This window comes from Musca vetustissima, unplaced genomic scaffold, assembly GCF_032173495.1.
Source record: "Musca vetustissima isolate MV318-11 ecotype Yass unplaced genomic scaffold, APGP_CSIRO_Mvet_v1 utg49154, whole genome shotgun sequence".
In the NCBI taxonomy this organism is placed as follows: Eukaryota; Metazoa; Arthropoda; class Insecta; order Diptera; family Muscidae; genus Musca; species Musca vetustissima.
The window spans coordinates 78,905-102,465 of NW_026873766.1; the positions used below are offsets into that span (position 1 = coordinate 78,905).

Here is a 23,561-nt window from a genome sequence, read left to right on the forward strand (position 1 = left end):
TAGAATCTCTGGCTCTCTCTTCTATATATACACCCTGGCCTTCTATATAGACTCCCTGGTTTTCAATACGTCTACATAGATTTACTGGCCTTCAGCCCATCTATATAGACAATTTAGTCCTCAGCTCGTCTGTATAGGCACATTGGTCTTCAGCTCTCTCTCTCTCCTTAAATGTGTATATATAGACTTCCTGGCTAACAGCCCGTCTGTAAACCCCTCGTGTTCTTCCTGGCTAATCTATATAGATTCATTGGTATTCAGCTCGTCTGTATAGACCCTGGTTTCCAACTCGTCTATGGAGACTCCCTGACCTTGAGGTTGTCTATATAGATTCCCTGCTATTCAGCCCTTCTATGGAAATTCCCTGGTCTTTACCTCGTCTATGCAGACTTTCTGGCCTTCAGCTCATTTAAATAGACTCCCTTACCTTCAGCTTGTATATATGTAGATACCCAGTCTGTTCATATATATGTATGATATGGAGGTGAAATTATGTATTCTCTCTCTTTACCGATCATATACAAAGACTCCCTGAGTCAGCTCGTCCACTTTTCATCCAGGAAAAAATTAGACTACTTTCCAGTTTTTAATTAGAATTTAAAGCAATTCGACAGAATTCCCATACCCCTGAAAAGGGATTTCTGTTATTAAATGAATATACGAGGCAAATTAGCGTGCCACCACTGAACCAACTTGCAGTGGCAACTTAAATTACCCTGTCACATGAAACCATGGCAACCGAACCAAAAAAGGACTGACTGACTAACCACTTCAGTTGGGGTATTCTATTGTCAGACGTCCAACAGCCATAAGAAGAGAACTACGCATTAAATCAAAAGTGAAGCAAGTGAATCACAAAAAGGAAGAGAAGAAAAAATTAATAATATCCACAATGGCTGGTGATGATTCCTGGGTTTTTGATTCGTTGGTGTGTTTTCTGCATGGACCCGTTTGGAATGCCCCGCTGCAGACATTTATTGAAGAGAAATCGCTGAGTAAGTTCCTGCCAGATAAACCATTTCAATTGCATGTAAGAAAAAATTTTCCTTTTTGCCAGTTTTCGATCCCAATTTACAACCGGACGAAGAGAATCCCGAGGTCAAGCGTATCCATGAGGATTATAAAAACCTGGTCGACTATATGTTGGGCAGTTTTATGGAAGAAATGCAAATAACACCAGAACAATTTGAAATGGCCTGTCTGGAGGGTAGACAACAGCATAAGGATAATCCATTTCAATTTCATCAGGGTTTATTTCAGCAGGTGGGTGGAGCGGATATAATTGATGGGAAGAAGAATCGATTTTCAATTTGTCATTTGCATTTTTCAGATATGGGCTGCCAATGACATAAAGATTTTCATACGCATGATGACTCAGCGTAATGTCGAATTACAGCTGCAGGCATTGGATTTGATAGAGAAAAATCAATTGGCCTTGTTTCAGCAGGGTGAAAGTTTCGATAGTCCTAGCGAGAGTGGTCGTCAGTCACAGAAGTAAGATTGAGATAAAATTTTTCTATAGAAACCCTAATGTGAATGTTCTTAAATTAAAAAACCTGTACGAAAACGTTATCCGGATAAAGTTTTCATATAAAAAGAAAGGTGTTCATATAGAAAGGTGTTTATAGAAAATGTTATCCGGATAAGATTTTCGTATAGAAAATGTAATCCGGATAAGGTTTTCGTATAGAAAATGTTATCCGGATAAGGTTTTCGTATAGAAAATGTTATCCGGATAAGGTTTTCGTATAGAAAATGTTATCCGGATAAGGATAGAAAATGTTATCCGGATAAGGTTTTCGTATAGAAAATGTTATCCGGATAAGGTTTTCGTATAGAAAATGTTATCCGGATAAGGTTTTCGTATAGAAAATGTTATCCGGATAAGGTTTTCGTATAGAAAATGTTATCCGGATAAGGTTTTCGTATAGAAAATGTTATCCGGATAAGGTTTTCGTATAGAAAATGTTATCCGGATAAGGTTTTCGTATAGAAAATGTTATCCGGATAAGGTTTTCGTATAGAAAATGTTATCCGGATAAGGTTTTCGTATAGAAAATGTTATCCGGATAAGGTTTTCGTATAGAAAATGTTATCCGGATAAGGTTTTCGTAAAGAAAATGTTATCCGGATAAGGTTTTCATATAGAAAATGTTATCCGGATAAGGTTTTCGTATAGAAAATGTTATCCGGATAAGGTTTTCATATAGAAAATGTTATCCGGATAAGGTTTTCGTATAGAAAATGTTATCCGGATAAGGTTTTCATATAGAAAATGTTATCCGGATAAGGTTTTCATATAGAAAATGTTATCCGGATAAGGTTTTCATATAGAAAATGTTATCCGGATAAGGTTTTCGTATAGAAAATGTTATACGGATAAGGTTTTCGTATAGAAAATTTTATCCGGATAAGGTTTTCGTATAGAAAATGTTATCCGGATAAGGTTTTCGTATAGAAAATGTTATCCGGATAAGGTTTTCGTATAGAAAATGTTATCCGGATAAGGTTTTCGTATAGAAAATGTTATCCGGATAAGGTTTTCGTATAGAAAATGTTATCCGGATAAGGTTTTCGTATAGAAAATGTTATCCGGATAAGGTTTTCGTATAGAAAATGTTATCCGGATAAGGTTTTCGTATAGAAAATGTTATCCGGATAAGGTTTTCGTATAGAAAATGTTATCCGGATAAGGTTTTCGTATAGAAAATGTTATCCGGATAAGGTTTTCGTATAGAAAATGTTATCCGGATAAGGTTTTCGTATAGAAAATGTTATCCGGATAAGGTTTTCGTATAGAAAATGTTATCCGGATAAGGTTTTCGTATAGAAAATGTTATCCGGATAAGGTTTTCGTATAGAAAATGTTATCCGGATAAGGTTTTCGTATAGAAAATGTTATCCGGATAAGGTTTTCGTATAGAAAATGTTATCCGGATAAGGTTTTCGTATAGAAAATGTTATCCGGATAAGGTTTTCGTATAGAAAATGTTATCCGGATAAGGTTTTCGTATAGAAAATGTTATCCGGATAAGGTTTTCGTATAAAAAATGTTATCCGGATAAGGTTTTTGTATAGAAAATGTTATCCGGATAAGGTTTTCGTATAGAAAATGTTATCCGGATAAAGTTTTCGTGTAGAAAATGTTATACGGATAAGGTTTTCGTATAGAAAATGTTATCCAGATAAGGTTTTCGTATAAAAAATGTTATCCGGATAAGGTTTTCGTATAGAAAATATTATCCGGATAAGGTTTTCGTATAGAAAATGTTATCCGGATAAGGTTTTCGTATAGAAAATGTTATCCGGATAAGGTTTTCGTATAGAAAATGTTATCCGGATAAGGTTTTCGTATAGAAAATGTTATCCGGATAATGTTTTCGTATAGAAAATGTTATCCGGATAATGTTTTCGTATAGTAAATGTTATCCAGATAAGGTTTTTGTATAGAAAATGTTATCCGGATAAGGTTTTCGTATAGAAAATGTTATCCGGATAAGGTTTTCGTATAGAAAATGTTATCCGGATAAGGTTTTCGTATAGAAAATGTTATCCGGATAAGGTTTTCGTATAGAAAATGTTATCCGGATAAGGTTTTCATATAGAAAACTTTATCCGGATAAGGTTTCCATATAAAAAATTTATCCGGATAAGGTTTTCATATAAAAAACTTTATCCGGATAAGGTTTTCATACAGAGATCTTTATGCGGATAAGGTTTTCATATAGGAAACTTTATCTGGATAAGGTTTTTATATATAAAACTTTATCCGGATAAGGTTTTCCTGTAGAAAACTTTATCCGAATAAGGTTTTTCTTATAGAAAATGTTATCCGGATAACGTTTTCATATAGAAAACTTTATTCGGATGAGGGTTTCATATAGAAAACTTTATCAGAATAATATTTTCATATAGAACACTTTATCCGGGTGGGATTTTCATCTAGAAAACGTTGTCCGGATAAGGTTTTTATATAGGAAACTTTATCCGGATAAAGTTTTCATATAGAAAATTGTATACGGATATGTCCATAGAATTGAATTCATTATCCGAATATTTTTATATCCATATCCGTGTTTAATAACTATTATTCCTCTTTTTATTTTCAGTGAAAAATTCAACGATGTTGAAAATTTCATTGCCAAATCGGTGGGCAAAGAAATGCAAACCCCCGAAGCATCGGTGACACCCGAGCCAGATGCCACCGAACAAGATGTTAATGAGAAATTTGAGCGGTTAAATTTATTCTTTGAGAAAAATCAGCAGGTAATGTAGAAACTCATAACAATTAAAAAAATAAATAATGGTCTCCTTCTCCCCCGCCTAGGTAAATCCCGATGAAATGATAACACGTCAAGAGTACTTGCGTGAGCAACGTGATAAAATTATCGAATTGAAGAAGAAAACTCGGGCCAAGCAGCTACAAGAAACGGTTGCAAAATCATTGAATACATCAGTTCCTGGAACGTCTGCAGCTAAGAGTACCCGGCCATCATCGGCTCAGGTGGCCCAGAAGCTTTTGGAAAATGTTTCCAAACCAAATTCGGTTTTGGAAAAACCTGAAGAAGTGGAAACCGATTCGGCATTGCTTTTGAGAAAAACGTTGGCAAAACGTTTGAAGGCTGAAGTTGTGGAACAGAATTAAAAAACCCCTAAATTGAATCTTATATTAGATCACAAAGAAGTATACAAATTAAATATATATTTTCATTAAATGAAAAAAAAATCCTTATGAACACCACTTGATCCTAGCAAAAAAATACTATAACAACAAATATATTGTGTAGCCTAAAATACAAAATATATACACCTTTTTCAAATTTATTGATGTGTGCAAAATACAGCATTTTGTTTTATTTAAGAGGAAATCAATTGCAATCAATTTTCCATAAGAAAAAAAAAAAATATATGCGGAATATATTAAATAAGTCGGGATCTGCATTATCCTGATATTTTTTCTCGATGATAATATTATTAGCATATGTAGGGCAACATTATCCTAATGTTTTGGTCTATAAGTAATTGGTAATATTATCCACATACCATATTCCCCATAAAATCAAAATACCTTTTTATTTGTTCGCCATAACCTCACTTTTTAAACACACAGATTTATTGGTGATAATGACTAGTTTTTTTGGCATATCGATTTTGTTTTTTTACTTCTTTCTTTGTTTATAACAAAAAATATATATGTATTTTTAAAAATAATCCATTATTTTAAAATTTTTTAAACATAAATAAATTCTATGATAAGCTGCTCTGTTTCCCCTTCTCTCTCTTTGCCATATAGTGCTGCCAGATTATTTTTTATGTGTGTGGCTAGTTTTGTTTTTGTTGCGCTTCATGTGGTGTGTGTTATTGTATTGGTCTTTGGAACGTTTTTAAACTGGTATACGATCACTTAAATAGGACATTATGGCCTCGGTACCCCGTTCCAGTGTCTGATGGCGTGGCAATTTAAATGGATTTCCGATAATTTCCAGGGTTCTGCAAACAAATTTGGAGAAAAGAGATTAGACTTGATTCAACAAATATTGAGTGGAAAAAAACTTACGTTATATTCTTTAAATTTCCCAAAATCGGTGGCACATGATCTATGTCATTGTTACGCAAATCTAATATGGTTAAACGTTTGAGGGCTCCCAAGCCTTCACTGGTGGCATCAATGGATTTGATACGATTATCGCGAGCCAATAGTATTTCCAAACCTTTCAATTCGTAAACACATTTTGGAAGGACTTCGAATCTGAAAATAAAATATTGGAATAAAGAAATAAAATTCTGGGAGGAAATAATGTACTGAAGGCCAGAAATTTAAAAAGAAGTGCTGAAGTCCAGGGAATCCGTATAGATAATATGAAGTCTATATATAAGAAGTGCAGACGGTCCATATATACACAAGTCCAGGGAGTCCATATAAACGAGCTAAAAGACTGTGAGTGTATATAGAAGTGTATATACGAGATAAAGGCCAGGGAGTATATATAGACGATGAACAGAGCTGAAGTCCAAAGAGTCCATGTGGACATACTGAAGGCAGTATAGACTGTAAGACGAGCTGACGGTGAAGTCCAGGCGACCAATATTTGTATATATAGACGAATTACAGACCACACGTCCAGGGAGTCCATAAAAACGAGCCGAAATACTGTGAGTGTATATAGACGAGCTGAAGTCCAGCTGTTAAATTTAGACAAGATGAAGGTCAGTGAGAGAGGAATACCAGTGAGTCTATATATACGAGATAAAGGCCAGGGAGTATATATAGACGATGAACAGGCCAGACAGTCTTTATAAAGGCGAGATGAAGGGGGGGGGGGGGAGCTGAAGGTCAGGCGGTCCAGGTAGTCAAGTTGTAGACCAGTAAGACTACGAATATAGTCTAGTATAGACCAGCTGATGTACAAAAAGACAATATAGAACAGCTGAAGGGCAGGAAGTCGATTTAAAGCCGAACCCCATGCAATCCATATAGACGAGCTAAAGGCTAGGTTCTATAAAATTTAGATGTGGTAAAATGCGATGGAATTTTTGAATTTTCTCGTCATCACCATAACAGTACCAGATCAGACTACCAAATCATCAGATCCGTCTGAGTTTCTCATCAGCCTATTGTGTGAGAACTGTAGAGCTAATACAACAACAACTTTATAACGTCTTACCGTTGTACTATCCTGAATCATATATGGAAAGGGTTTTTGAGATTTTTCCAATCATCTCCACAAAGAGTTTACCATGAAATCCGATCCGCTGGTTGGTGGGAGGACTGGAATAGCCGAATAAGAAATTTCCCAGTAGAGGCGGCGGTAATGGTCAATTACCGGAATTTTTACCGGAAAAGTAAATTATGACTATGTTTGCAAATGTTAGAATCTGATCCGAGTAGCTTACATTAATGACATATTTCGAATCCTATCATAACGACGCATTAGGCTTAAATGTAACAAATGGTTAATTAAACAGGCCCAATGAAAATACGTCTTCGGACCCCATATTGTCCTAGATTCCCTTCAGTGTATATTTAAAACTCCTTCCAGCTCTACAGTCCATAAAGACACACTCTCGCTCTTCCTACTAATACTTTATGACAACACGTATACGATCGAATATTAGCTATTATTATTTAATACAGTCTCATGCTCTACCGACTGAGCTATCAGTAGGCTAATGGTGGAAAGGGAGAGAAGGTGCCCTGAATATCGCTCCTAATTAGTTAGAGCGGATGTTGATTTAAGTATACGAAGTGTAGTATTTTCAGGGTGACAAAGATCATACTCGTCGACCGACACACAAGATGATGTCAGAATCTACAAGAAGGAACAACCCTATGAAAAATAAATGAATCTTTATGTCTTACCTATTATTCGAGATATTCAACTCCCGCAGCGTCACCAAAACACCAAATTCTTCAGGTAAATTTTGTAGACTATTGCAGGATAAATTAACCAATGACAGACGGGTAAATTGTGATATAAATGAAGGCACACTGGTGATCTGGTTATTGGCAAATACCAATTCGGTACAGCAATTTTTCATTTCCAATAAGCTAAATAGGGTGGAGAAGATAAAGTATAATTTTTAAAAAAGTTTTTCAAAAGTTCTAATTATATATGAACTTACCCCTCCGGCAGGGTGGTAAAACGATTTTTGGATAAATCAACAATATTCACTTGTTCATTGCTGGCGGTTTCGAAAACTTCGCGGGGCACTTCTGTCAGCTGTTGCATGGTAACGGTTAGACAACGAGTCTTATGGAGTTTGTATCTGGAAAAAGATGTAGAGAGAGGTAGGGAATGAGAGAAATTTAATATTAATAACAATTCTTAAGCCTGTGGGTTTAAAGTCGAATTTTTTAACTAAAGTTTATGTCGAAATTGCATCTCCAAATTGCAGTAATAATTAACCCCTGAGATATTTAACCCCTGAGCCAATTAAAGTATAAACAATTTTCGGCTCTTGCATTCTAAGCTCTGACTCAAAATTCAAGATTTTATAACTTATTTTTGAGATTGTCTCAAGGGAAAATATCTCATTTCTGGAGAGGAGTCTTCAGGAGCATATTCATTTTTTGAACTATACTCGTACATCCGCAGTCAAAAGAAATAATACTCCTTCTCAGGTTTTCCAACGAAAATTTTCTTACCTATCTGGAAATATGGAATTTTCCTCCTCAAAACTTAGACCCCTTCGTGGACTATTTAGGCCATCGGCACCCATACTGCCCGTTAGCGATGATGATGAATTTGAGGTTTTTGCTGCTGCCTCAAGACCCTCCTGACGTTCACGCAATGTTTTCAAAATACGCACCGTCCCGCACTGCAAAATATCACGTCGTATCGATTTGATTGGATTACCCTCGACCTGTAGACTAACCAAATGGGCCAGCGACGCCAGAGAATAGGGTAAATTTGTTATGGAATTATTCGATATATCGAAGCGTGTCAGATTTTGTAGCAATCCAATTTCATTGGGTATTTCGGTGATTTTATTATCTCTCAAATCGACAATTTTCAAATGTGGCAAATGGGAGCAGAGCCTCTTTGGTATTTTCTGAAAGGACATAAAAAGCAAATAGGAAATAATTAATAAACAAGTAGTTTATTTGTGGAAAGGTAGGAATACAAAGGAATTCGCAAATGAGGGAGTTCCATGTATTTAGTGATCAGGGTGTTCAGTAAGAAGTATATCTGTTTAGAATACCGGGAGCAGTAGGGATTCTGTAGGTGTTAATCCTAATGAAGGTATTAAGGCGCGATTCCAATCTTTTCTCGTATTAGACTACAATATAAAATATGGCGAACCCTGAGATTATCATATCGTATCTTGATCTACTAGCTGGGTCCCAGCACGATCCACTTTCATTATTATGTGTTCATCCCATAGGTTTGATTATGGCAAGGGTTAAAAGCTTACCAACGGATAATAAAAGTCTAGGAAATTGTTAAGGGACTACAAATCGACATAGAAACCCTTCAGTGCATATTTAAAACTCTTTCCACATCTCCAGTCCATAAACACACTCTCTACCTTTCTACTGAATATACAGAAATCCTGAATGTGTGGCGTATACTTTATGACAACACGTATACGGCCCAATGTTAGTGTAATAGCCGTGAATCTAACAATAGGTTTTTAATATTCACTTCCAACCCTTGCCAATTTATGATGATGATAAGGGAAGCTGACCTGAATATCGCTCCTTCGTGAGCTATGGCGAACGCCATCATAACTCAGCAGTAGACCTAATTGTAACAACAAGTTAATTAAACACGACATCTAAAAGGCTAAAGGGTGTTCATTTACATCTTCGGATCAAAGATCGGGGTAGACTTCCTTCAATGCATATTTAAAACTCCTCCCAGATCTTCAGTCAATAAACACTATTTCCTACTAAGCATACAGAAATATTGTACGTGTGGCGTATACTTTATGACAGCACGTATACGCACCAATATTAGCGACTCCCTTCAGCGAATATTTAGAACTCCTTCCCGACCTTCAGACAATAAATACTATTTCATACTGAGCGTACAGAAATGTTGAATGTGTGGCGTATACTTTATGACAACACATATACATTCCAATGACATCGATTACCATTCAATACACTCGCATTCTCCGCCGATTAAGACTGCATTGAAAAATATATTTTAAGGTCCACTTTTTATTTTATAAATTCCCTAGGTTTGATGGTGGCGAGAATTGGATGCTGATCTGAATAGAGCTTCCTAATTCGACCCCAATTATAATGACGCATCGGTCTTAAATATAACGAAGAGTTAATTAAACACTGTCTAGGAAAGGATGTTGATTTACGTCTTTGGACCACAAATCGACATAGACAACCTTCTTCCACATCTTCTGTCCATAAATACTCGCTATCTCTTTCCACTGAGTATGCATAAATTCTGAATGTGTGGTGTATACTTTATGACGACACGTATACGGTCCAATGTTAGTGCAACAGGTGTGGATATAAGAATATATTTTTAAGGTTTGACTCAACATTTTCCTAAACTTTATATGTCTATCCCTCGACTTGAAATTATTTCAGATATCCCACCTTCTATGAAACAACTCAAAAAAGAAAATCCTCTCAACTTACCTCTATAAAATTATTGGATACATGCAGCTCCTGCAGATCACAGCCATCGAAATCGGGCAACTCTTTGATATCATTGTGCTGGGCATATAAACATTGCAGCTTTCGTAAGCTACCCATATCTTCGGGCAGGGCAATCAAATCGTTATGCATTAAATCCAATTTTTGCAGAGCTGTGAAGAGGGAAAATTAGGAATTAGTTCTTTAGAAATTTTAGTTAGATAGGAACAAGTTTTACTTACACCGCATATTGACCAAATCGGGTGGTAATTCTTTAATATGATTATAGGCTAGTAGAAGCGTAGTTAGACGCACCAAAAAACCAATACCACCAGGTAAAGAGTTAAGTTCATTATTTGATACATCCTAGTTTTTTGTTGTTGGTAGGAGAAACAGGGGTGTTAATTTTTTTAGGTTAAGATATTAGGTAATTAATAAATAATAGTCAGGTTTATGTATACATAGGGGGTTGGAGTCTTTTAACTATAGATGAGAATAGTAAACAAGGAAGAGTTTGTTATTTGAGGATCAGAAAATGTTATGACGTCCTTCAGAGACAGATGTTGATAATGATCTTCAGAGACAGTTTCTCAATACATAAATACTATAAAATTTACTACACAAACATAAATGAAATTTAAATGAATAAATGAAATTTACAACTAGGAATATTTAGAATAAACTCTCTCAATCTGCCTATAATCACTGAAATATGAAGAAAATTACTTCATAGATCTCCTATAGTTCCTGTTCACCTATAAAGACTTAGCGCAGCTCGCATATAAAAATTCCCCCCTCTGGTCGTCTATCACCAGTCTCTTTTCGTACTCAGCATACAAAAACTTTAAATAAGTGGCGTATACTTTATGACATCAAGTATACGTTCCAATGTTATGCAACTCATTATCCTTTTTGTTTGACAATAAATCCCCGCATATTAGTCATCGAGGGACTAATTTGTATTACGAACTACTAAGGAGCAGTTAATCACAGTAACTTCATAAATATAAATAATGAAGCTGCACTCTTCTTTAAGTTTCCTGGGGTTCATTAAAAGAGTTTGACCCCTTAGAATATACCAATATACTGTATCACTATTCCTGTAATTAAGTTAAGATGAAGAAAATTTTTTGTAGACCTGCAAATTAACATTTAAAATTTTCCTGCTGTTCGTCTACAAAGACTCCCTCCAGCTCGCATATGAAGACTTCATCTATTTCGTACCCAACATGCATACATGTCAAATATGTGGCGTATACTTTATGACAACACGAATACGTTCCGAGTTACTCCTGAATATCCGAACAATGTGAAATCCCGTTATGTTCGACTGTGTCAAACTTTTCTAAACATATTTGTAGAAAAAATGGTTTCAATATATTCATAATCCCTCAAGTCAAACTATTGCCCCATGTTTGAATCAGACCATAGGTAAATTTTGGTAGGAGACTCTTGATGAAAATTTTAAACTCAGTTACACCGAAGTTACGTATTTTTCTATATGAAAATAGCTTCAGCTATGCCCTGGTTGATTTTTTTCAATGGGGAAAATATCCTCATCTATACTGAGGATACATATTTTCCTATCAAAAAATCCTTATGAAATTGTCATTAGTATCGTTGTAATTTTTAAGGTAGCCCTTCTCTGTGAAATATTTAAACATAAACCTTCAAAAATTCGTTTTTTCCAGAACTGCAAGAATCTATCACTTTTTGCTATTTTACCTGATATCATAGGAAATATTGTTATCGTATTAAAAATTTGTATATTCGGTATGTTGATTTAGGTATTAGTTAAGGTTTTTATAATTTTAATTTGATGTAGAATATTAATTTTAAAAAAAATCATTAGAATTTTAATATTTATATATTTTAAAGCGCCAATGAAATTGATTAAATATTGAATATTATTTTTATTTTATATCTATCCATCGATTTCTTACCAAAAACTCCAACATATGCAGATCACTTATATCGGGATTAAGTTCTTCGAACTGATTATGTGACAAATTCAGGTAACGTAAATCAGGTAGGGTGAAAAATTCACGCGGTAGTTCCTTCAGCCGATTACGACTCAAATTGATGCGTATTAGCTTTTCCAGTTTACCAATTTCTTTGGGTATTGAGGTTAAGGCATTGTCATGGAGCTAAAAAATAAATGAAATTTAAATCATTATCCAAATACACATGAGTCCATATATAATAAGATGTTAATAAAATTACGATAATATAAAAGTATATTTTTAAATTCGATATCTGGACTTAACTACCTAATACCTTTTACTAATATTTATTTATTCATGGTAACATGAATGTACCTAAAATTATAGATATTTACCTATTTATATTCTTTATTATTTTGATCTATTTTTGATCATTATACCCTACACAACTATGTTGTCAGGGTATTATAGCTTTGTGCAGCCCCAAGAGCGTTCCTTAATGAGCTATGGCGAACCCTACCATAATGTTCAGGGATGGTAATTTACGTCTTCGAACCTCAGATCGACCAAGACTCTCTTCAGGGCACATTTAAAACTCCTTCCAGATCTCCAGTCTATAAACATTCTCTCTATCTTCTATTTAGCACACATAAATGCTGAATATGTGGCGTATACTTTATGACAACACGTATACGTTCCAATATTAGCGGTTGGGTTTGAAGATTGCCCTGAATAGAGCCCATTTCTATTCTTTATTATTTTGATCTATTTTTGATCATTATACCCTACACAACGATGATGTCAGCCCCAAGAGTTGGTAACACCGCGAAATATTGGTCCTAGACCCTCCTTTAAGTATACCGATCGCCATATCTCGACTAGCTGTGTCGATCTAGACATGTGTGGCCGTCCGTCCATTATATTATAAACACGATACAGGCCACAGTTATGGACCAATTTTCACGAAATTTTACATCTAGGATGGGTTCTGGCCAATGAATACCCATATTGTTTTTGCTAAAACTCGGTTAATATTTAGAGGATGTAATGGACCAAGTACTTAATTTTTGTCGGTTTTTCTGGTCGCTCCAGAGGTCGCAATTATGGTCCGAACATCGCGAAATTTTACATGGAGAAGGGGATCGGGCCAAAGAATAAGCATTTTGATAAAGATTGGCCAATATTTAGCGGGTCAAATGGACCCTGACTTTTGGGTGAAAAATGTCAAAAATTGTATTCTATGGCGTACAGATTTATTCCTGAAGGACATAGACCCGAGAAGTTGATAGTATATCCAAGAGGAGTGGTTGGCCTTTAAATTGATATAAATTATATTGTCGTATGTACTCAGGTGTGGGAGTTACACTTAAATATTTATAGGAGCTTACGTACTCAAATATTATTTAGTAACCCAATACCACACTAGAGGGCGGTAATATAGCGCGGATCGTTTTGAAATTTTCCATCAGGTTCCAGTTATGGTCAAGGACAACGGTTATAATTTTCGGCGATTATTAAATTATAATTTTGGGATGAAGTGGAGCGAAAACTTAATATTAGATGTTTTTTCAAGTCGATCTATAGGCCACAATTATAAGTCGAACATCACGACCCACCCCTCGGTGAAGGGAGTATGGATAAGGAATTAGAAGGACTGTACAGAATATTAGTAATATTCGGAAAATATGTCAGTGTAAGGAAGAAGTGTTGTTGACCTCTAATCGGGCAAGAGGGTGCAACTATCACGAAATATTACCAAGGCTCGGAATAAAAATCCACAGAAAGTTAGAATTCCGTGTTAATTGTGTAGGGTATCGTATGGTCGGCCCCGTCCGACTATACTGCTCCGCTCACTGTTTTTAATATATTTTTGCTTCATTCACTTACCGTCAATGTTGTTAACGAACAAAGATTCTCGATTTTTGGTGATAGCTGTATCAGTTGATTTGAACTTAAATCTAGATTATTCAAAGGTAATTGATTCCACCAGGCATCCTCTTCTTTGGCCACCAGAGATTCCAATGTGACCTCAGCATCCTTGTCACCAGCATTGATGTCATAGACTTTGTCAGGTACTGAAAAAAAGAAAAAACACAAATAAGAAAAAGAATAACTGAATAAAATATTGAAAAAAAAAATAAAAATAAGAAGAAGAAATAGGACACTACAATCATCAGCAATTGTTGTCAACGATGGCAGCTCCAGTTCATCATTACTATCCGTATCCTCGCTTTCCATTTCACTGGTCGAATTGGGACCCAGTAAATGCAATGGACGTATGTGATAATAACGTCGCCGAGGATATGGACGACGACACATGCAAAAGGATGTCAACTCCTTGGGTTTTTTCCTTGTTGTAGCTATTTTGAAAGTTTTTTTGGGGGATATTCCAAAAACAAAAATTAAGGTTATGTAGAAGCGCTTGGTGTTCTATTTTCGCCACTTTTCACTTGGAAAGTTCTTACATTACTGTAAACATTTGTTGTAAATGTATCATATTTTGTATATGATGGCATATTTTGTTTGTTTATTGTTTTTGTTGTTGTTTTTGCTATTGTGTTAAAAAGACATTTAACCAGGCATGAAATTTATTTCACCCGTTTATGGTATTATTGCCGACATTGCATTTGTCGGTCATTATGTTTTTCGCGTTTTGTTTTTGTGGGTCTTTAGCTAGTTAACAGCTTGACTGACTTGACTTATTGTTCGACTAGCTGGCTGGTTGGTCGGTGCTCAGCTTGGCTAGTTATGTATGTATGTAGCTGTAAAAAATGTTGTTGTGGTGTCAAATGACTATCTGCCTGCTTCGAGGTTCACTGTCAAGTTGATTCACAAGCCCATATTTTATTGTTCGTGAAAAACTGTTGCTGTTGCTATTGTTGTTGTTATTGTTTGAAGGTGCTTACATTTCCCACTTCCTCCACCAGTTTCACTTATGCTGGCAGTGCAATGAACAATTTCCACATCACCGCCAATTCTCGGCTATCGAATGGCATCACAATCGCATTGATGTCAATAATTAACCGCAAAACGTTTTGTTTAACATCTCTCTCGACGGCTTTTAAGGAAATCTATTTTAAAAAACTATGGCTTCCAATGGGGGAAATTTTTGTATTCAATTCAGATAGAATTTTAATTAAATGCAGAAGACTATACTATATGATTTGTAGGTAGCTGATAAGCAAAGTGATCTAAAGGGATTGTAATTAAATTGTTGGAATGTTCAGTTGCAGGGACTGACAAAATAATTTGCATTCCGTACTAATCTTCATAAGCGATCTCAGTTTAAAATTAATCTGGGAACTTTGAGACTGGGGTACCCTAAATTGTACAGGACCAGCATACGGGGATATGACTTTGCCCATTTAAAAATCCATGTTTATATAAGCTTTTGGATATATATTCTTAAAAAAAATCCGCGCCAAATATAAATTATTTAATAATTCCCCCCTTATAAATGCTCATAGGCCGAGACAAATTTTCGTTTTAAAAATCCAAGCCTATATTTGGCCGTACAATTTTTCCTATATTAGGACGTAAAAATGTTTCTTTATTAAGCCGTACAAATTTTTCTTTTATAAAATCCGTGTCTATATTAGACCCTGAAAAAATATTTTTAATAAATCATTGGTCATTGAGAAAAATATTATTTTAAAAAATCCACGCTAATTTTAGGGCTTCAAATATTCTTTAATAAATCCCAGCCTATTTTGGCCATTGAAAAAATTAGTTGGCTTATCTTGGTCCCTCTTTTATCTCAAATGTGGACACTAACTCCCTGCGGTGTCACCTGGTAGCTACTTTCATCACCATTTGAAATACTTACCTGATATGTGCTGCGAGTTCTCCCATAAAATATTGACGACCCTCACGATCTGTGAATCTGCACTTGGAATGTGCCCACGTTGTACAGAACAGGCTCAGTTTTCGCTTTGGCGGATGTACTCAAAAACTACAAAGCCGATGTTATTGCCTTACAGGAAATTCGATGGAAAGGGACTGGCGAAAGTAAATCAGATGATTACGCCCTGTATTGTAGCTGTCATGAAACGAGACGTGAATTTGGCTTCGGATTTATGGTTAATAGGATAATTAAAGACCTCGTCTCCAGATTCACTCCAGTAGATGACCGAATTGCTATAATCTGTATAAAAGCGAAGTTCTTCTACAGCAGTCTTATTTGCGCCCATGCTCCGACGGAAGAAAAAGATGAACAGATTAAAGACATATTTTACGAGCGCCTAGAAACAGCATATGACCGCTGACCTGACCATGACATTAAAATTTTACTAGGAGATTTTAATAGAAAAATCGGAGGGGAAAATATTTTTGGTCTCACCGTCAGAAAATTCAGCATCCATGAAGAAACATCCTACAACGGCATGAGGTTGATTGACTTCGCGGCAGAAAAACAAAACATGGTATATAGTTAGACAGATTCAAGCATCTCTATATACACAAGGTCACCTGGATTTCTCCTGATCAAGCAACGATAAATCAAATCGAGCATGTTGTTATAGACGGAAAGCATTCATCCAGTGTTTTAGACGTTCGATCGATCCGAGGAGCGAATATCGATTCAGAACATTACCTTGTGGCAGCCAAAGTTTGCAACTGTCTTAATGAAGCGACAAAAGTGCGATCTAACACAACACGGAAACTCGTAATCGAAAATCAGCAAACGCAAGAGATAGCAGAAGCCTATTCCACTCAACTTAACCACTTGCTTGACGAAATCATTTATTGTCTCGATAATAATATAGAAGCGCATGGCAAAGAATTACCCACTCCCTCGAAACTGCAGCAAAAGCAACACTTGGGTACTGAATCCCCCAATAAAGAATCCCGTGGAGCGATCAGGAGTGTCGTAATGCTACCGAGGCGAAAAACGCAGACAGTAAGAACACCTAATACGGTGGAAAATTATCGGGAGAAAAGGAGAGACTAGAACCATGTTTTCAGAAAAAAGAAGGAAGAGATGTACAGGAGTCAGAACAAATAATTTTACTAACGGGTAAAACACCAAACCGAAGGCTTTGGTGCAGGCACATCCTCCTGTAGAGATGAAGATGGAAAACCTGGTGACAGATACATATAGTGTCTTGAGGATATGGAAGGAGCATTTTGCAAAGCTTCTGCTATCAAATAGTGACGGCGAAGAATATACCCTAGAACCAACCAGTGAGCGGAGCAGTATAGTCGGACGGGGCCTACCATACGATACCCTACACAACTACCACGGAACTCTAACTTTCTGCGGATTTTTATTTCGAGCCTCGACGATATTTCGTGATAGTTGCACCCTCTTGCCCGATTAGAGGTCAGCAGTACCTCTTCCTTACACTGACATATTTTCCGAATATTACTAATATTCAGTACAGTCCAGATTCCCTTTTCCGTGGGTTGTGTTGTGATGTTCGGCTTATAATTGTGGCCTATGGATCGACTCGACAAAAAAAAAAAAAAAAAAAAAATAAATAAATAAATTTTATGTCCACTTCATCCCAAAATTATTATCTGATCATCACCTAAAATTATAGGCGTTGTCCTTGACCATAACTGGAACCTCATGGAAAATTTAAAAGCGATCAGCGCTATATTTCCGCCCTCTAGTGTGGTAATGGGTTACAAAATAATAACTGTAAATATTTAAGTGTAACTCCCACATCAGAGTACATACGAAAATATATAAGTGGTATCTCGGGTCTACGTCCTTCAGGGGTAAATATATACACTACAGAATAAAAAGTTTGTAATTTTTCACACAAAAGTCAGGGTCCATTTGACCCGCTAAATATTTACCGATCTTATTCAAAACAGGCATGTTTATTCTTTGGCCTGTTCCCCTTCTCCATGTAAAAATTCGCGATGTTTGGGTCATAATAGCGGTCTCTGGAACGACCAGAAAATCAGACAGAAATAAAGTTTTTGGTCCATTTCATCCCTTAACTATTAACCGATTTTTACCAAAAACAACAGGGATCTTCATTGGCCAGAATCAATCCTACATGCAAAATTTCGTGAAGATTGGCCAATAACTAAGGTCTGTATAATGGACAGACGGACGGACACACATGTCTAGATCGACTCAGCTAGTCGAGATATGAATATCAGTATACTGAAATGTGGGTCTAGGACCAATATTTCGCGGCGTTACAAACTCTTGGGGCTGCACAAAGTTATCATACTCTGACAACATAGTTGTGTAGGGTATAAAAAGAGACAACGGTGTGTGCCACCTAGCCAAGATGAGGTCAGAATAGCAATTAATCGGCTGAAGAATAATAAAGCTGCAGGCGACGATGGATTACCAGCCGAACTATTCAAGACCAGTGATAGGAACCTCAGCATCCTGTGTCCCGTGCACAAAAAAAGGTGACAACATGTGGAATGAGTAGAGGAATAAGTCCCCTTCCCATCGCATATAAAGTGCTAACCAGCGTGCTGTGTGAACGACTGAAGCCAATGGCCAACGACGTTACTGGACCATACCAATGCGGCTTCAGACGTGGCAAGTCCACCATTGATCAGATTTGCGTAAAATTATTTTAGAAAGAAATTTATGGGATATATCCTTCAATATTCAATATTTTGAAGCTTTTGGACACGTTTATAAACCAAATTTTGCTATTTATTAAAAATTATCAATATTAGTCCACTTTTTGGGATAGCCCCAATAACCATTTTTTAAAACTAAATTATCTCTAATTTAATGTTATGGATTATCAGTGCAATATAAATCACAACACCAAAAATGATCAATAGGGGTCCATGTTTCTAGTTAGGCCCTATCGTGCGTTGCATCCATTATTCAGCACGATTTTCAACCGAAGTGGCTCCAATTTAATATTTTGCATTCTCATTGAGCAGAAAGTACCCCTACAAAGAATAATCAATATTGGTCCATGTTTTCCAGGTGGCCGACAGAGAACGTTAACCCCATTATTCGGAATTTTGGGGACGTCGGACACGGTTTTCAATCGAATTGATACTTTTGATTCACGTTTTTCAATCGAATTGATACTTTTGATTCAAAACTTAATCATGATTTGTATACCGCTCACATAAAAAAGCCCACTCTTAATTTGGTTTTTAATTTTCCACGCCTATATTAGGTCTTAAAAAATAGTCTTTAATAAATTCGTGCCTATATTAAACCTTGTAAAATATTATTTGAAAAATCCACGCCAATAGAAGTTCTTGAAAATTCACTCAGACATACCCACAAATACTTAATACTCTGTTTAACATCGTGGTGTATGGTATAAAAAGGCCCTATCGAACTTAAGACCTTTTTTTAGGTGTTGATATATTTCATTCAATTATCACTGTTTGGTCTATAAATTATCTATTAAAGAAACACAAACAAATGAAAAAAAGAATAACAAACTTCACTTTCATATCAATCGTTCAATAATAATTGTAAATAAATAAATAAATACATACAAACAAATGAAGCTGGCAAACAATAATTCATTTATTTCAACAGTCTGTAGTCCCGCATAAGTTTCCCCCATAATAAAAGCCAACGAGGTAAACATCAACAGCAATGCCTACAAATAGACAGAAAGTTAGTCCGACAGACAGGCAGGCAGAAATATAACTTCTGTCTGTCGGCGGTCTGAAGACTGACTTTTGTAATTTGAAAAATTGAAAAGCGATCTTAATGAACCTCTAGCCCATTACAATATCTAACCATTCAAACCAGCATAGATGTGTGTATTTATGTGTGTAGTCAATCTAACACCATCTGCCCAGATATAATTGAAGTTATGAACACTTGATTGAAAAGAAAAACGTTGGTCTGCTATATATCGTCTACATTGCTAAACAATTCGAAGCAGAGATAATGGAATTTTGCCCTCAAGGCTTATTTGTCTTCATTAGTTGAGTTGCTTGGCGTATATGGGGAGTTTTTATTTCAACCTGTCTTCTGTTAAATTTTTGTTTTTTTTTTTTATTTTTTGTAATAGGTTTGAACATTGATCGATTGCAGATTCCTATTAATAAGATATACTCGTACATATTTTTTTTTACAAAAATAGAGGGACAATAAACCTTTGGCAAAAGAAAAAACATTATTGGCTACCCTCAGCGAGGGTTTCAGAGTGCGTTATAGTCAGACGGGGCCGACCATATCATACCTTAAATAAAAGACCAACTACACAACTACCCTTAAAGACGCTTTCTTTTCATCGGTGTCTTCAGTTTCGATTTTTTTTGTGTTCTTAAAATATTTCAACATAACAATTGATTGACACAATTTGATAACATATCGATGTTTTCAAATACAACAGATCTTATCTTAAACTTAGAGTTACATGGTTTAGTACTTAATTGTGATATTTCATAGATTACATACACATATGTACATACACACATCTGTATGTATATGTATGTACGTTTAAAATTAATTACCACCCAATGAACCATATTTCCATTTCACACACCGACTCAAATTGTGTTGAAGGACAGGGTTCAAACAATTTAAGTATTTCGAATGAGAGATCTAAATGAGGCTTAAAAAACAAACCAAAACGTGACTAAAATAAAACAAGTTGTCTGTAATTTCCGTTTATGGCCAGTAAACATAATCACAAAATTACCGTTGAAAATTGTTTAAATGATTTCCACATTAAAACTAAAATAGTTCAGATGTTGGACATGGGTTCTAGTCATGTTAAATGTTTGGTACAATGAACTGGAATTTATTGTCAGAATTACTCCTAAAGTTGAAATAATAAAATGATATTAGTTGAAATATATTTTATACAAATATACGACGTTTATGGCCCTTTGAATTTTTTTAAATAAATCCAGGCCTATGTTGGCCCTTGAAAAAATATACTTTAATCAGTAAGGAAAGTAGTAGTATCGGACTGGACCCACTGTATGATACCCTTCACATCTTTAGGTATTTTGAAAATTTGTTGGCAGATGTAAAACGATGTATACATACCACAGAACTCTATCTTTTTGCGTATTTTTATTCCGAGCCTGGGTAATATTTCGTGATAGTTGCACCCTCTTTCCCGATTATATAGGCTGTAGAATATAAATGTTGTAATTTTTCACACAAAAGTCAGTGTCCATTTGACCCGCTAAATATTGACCAATCTTTATCAAAGCAGGCATACTTGTTCTTAGGCCCAATACCCTTCTCCATGTAGAAATTCGAGATGTTTGGGCCATAATTGCGGCCTTTGTAGCGATCAGAAAAACCGACAAAAATTAAGTATTTGGTCCATTTCATCCCTTAAATATTAACCGATCTTTACCAAAAACAATAGGGGTCTTCATTGGGCCGAACGCTTCTTACGTGCAAAATTTCGTGAAGATTGGTTAATAACTGTGGTCTGTATCGTGTTTACAAATTATAATGGACACACATGTCTAGATCGACTCAGCTAGTCGAGATATGACGATCAGACTACTTAAAGGTGGGTCTAGGACCAATACTTCGCGGCGTTATAAACTCTTGGGGCTGCCCAAAGCTATAATACCCTGACAACATATGGTCTGTTCCCTTACTGCAAGATTCTACTCGATTTTACAATTTTCTTCGATATCATAAAGGAAAATTCGTTATCGTAGTAAAAAGTAGTAGATTCTTGCAGTACGGGAACAGACCAATTGTTGTGTAGGGTATAATAAATCCACGCCTATCCTATTTTGGCCTTTGAAAAATATTCTTAAATAAATCCACGCCTATCCTATTTTGGCCTTTGAAAAATATTCTTAAATAAATCCACGCCTATCCTATTTTTGGTGCTTTGAAAAATATTCTTAGATAAATCCACGCCTATCCTATTTTGGTGCTTTGAAAAATATTCTTAGATAAATCCACGCCTATCCTATTTTGGCCGTTGAAAAATATTCTTAAATAAATGCACGCCTATTCTGGCCCCTGAAAAATATTCTATAATAAATGCACGCCTATTCTGGCCCCTGAAAAATATTCTATAATAAATGCACGCCTATTCTGGCCCTGAAAAAATATTATTTAATAAATCCAAGCCTATTCTGGTCCTAGAAAAAATATTCTTTAATAAATCCACGCCTTTTCTAGCCCCTGAAAAATATTATTTAATACAGACAGACGGACGTATATGCATAAATCGACTCAGAAAGTGATTCTATGAGCCTGTCCTATTTTGGCCGTTGAAAAATATTCTTAAACCAGTGAGCGGAGCAGTATCGTCAGACGGGGCCGACCATACTATACCCTACACAACTACCACAGAAATCTATCTTGTTGCGGATTTTTATTCCGAGCCTGGGTAATATTTCGTGATAGTTGCACCCTCTTTCCCGATTAGAGGTCAACAGCACGTCTTCCTATCCTATTTTGGTGCTTTGAAAAATATTCTTAGATAAATCCACGCCTATCCTATTTTGGCCCCTGAAAAATATTCTATAATAAATGCACGCCTATTCTGGCCCTGAAAAAATATTATTTAATAAATCCAAGCCTATTCTGGCCCTGAAAAAATATTATTTAATAAATCCAAGCCTATTCTGGTCCTAGAAAAAAATAGCGATAAAAGCCCCTGAAAAATATTATTTAAACCGACAAAAATAATAAATCGGTTGATATTCTGGACCATTTCTTTAATAAATCGGTTGAAAAATATTCTTTAATAAATCCAAGCCTCAGTTGGCCCTTGAAAAATATTCTTTAATAAATCCACGCCTCAGTTGGCCCTTGAAAAATATTCTTTAATAAATCAACGCCTCAGTTGGCTTGAAAAATATTCTTTAATAAATCCACGTTGGCCCTTGAAAAATATTATTTAATAAATCCACGCCTCAGTTGGCCCTTGAAAAATATTCTTTAATAAATCCACGCCTCAGTTGGCCCTGAAAAAATATTATTTAATAAATCCACGCCTATTCTGGTCCCTGAAAAAATATTCTTTAATAAATCGGCTGATAATTCTGGCCCCTGAAAAAAGTCTTCTTTAATAAATCCACGCCTATTGTGGCCCCTGAAAAAAGTCTTCTTTAATAAATCCACGCCTATTGTGGTCCCTGAAAAAAGTCTTCTTTAATAAATCCACGCCTATTGTGGCCCCTGAAAAAAGTCTTCTTTAATAAATCCACGCCTATTCTGGCCCCTGAAAAAAGTCGTCTTTAATAAATCCACGATATTCTGGCCCTGAAAATGGCCCCTTTAATTTAGAAAAATAACCTTTTGAACTCCGTGCTATCAATTTAGGCCACATTTATTTATGACGCTGTTTAGTAAATCCTCATGGCGCATGACAAAGGCTCGGCTAATGGATTTTTAATTTCCTTTCCTTACTCAATAGAAATATTGATTTCAATTATTAATAAAAAAATACAACTTACCGGTGACCAGGCCCCTGCCCGATAGATTCAATGCTCCCGTTTTCCATGCCAATTTCAATAGTTTATCGGATACGGCGATGTTGTCTTCGGATTTTTCACGTTTATGGAAGACCGGGTTAAGATTCCTTAGTGTGGGTCGTTGAGAATGGCGACGCATGGTG

At 35.7% G+C, this 23,561-nt stretch overlaps 2 protein-coding genes across 2 annotated transcripts; one reads left to right on the forward strand and one right to left on the reverse strand.

Annotated features, from left to right (window-relative positions):
* The first annotated feature begins 892 nt into the window (after positions 1-892).
* Positions 893-4,645, forward strand: LOC133327913 (cilia- and flagella-associated protein 36). Its single transcript, XM_061536452.1, has 5 exons — positions 893-995; positions 1,058-1,263; positions 1,331-1,494; positions 4,110-4,266; positions 4,328-4,645. Exons 1-5 carry the CDS (start codon positions 893-895, stop codon positions 4,643-4,645), a joined length of 948 nt encoding a protein of 315 aa, XP_061392436.1.
* Positions 4,646-5,384: 739 nt separating this feature from the next.
* LOC133327964 (leucine-rich repeat-containing protein 40-like) lies at positions 5,385-23,561 on the reverse strand. Its single transcript, XM_061536514.1, has 10 exons — positions 23,401-23,561; positions 13,936-14,123; positions 12,049-12,252; positions 10,348-10,471; positions 10,109-10,278; positions 8,147-8,553; positions 7,624-7,767; positions 7,361-7,549; positions 5,558-5,749; positions 5,385-5,490 (listed from the first exon to the last, which is right to left on the reverse strand). Exons 1-10 carry the CDS (start codon positions 23,555-23,557, stop codon positions 5,385-5,387), a joined length of 1,881 nt encoding a protein of 626 aa, XP_061392498.1. The 5' UTR covers positions 23,558-23,561.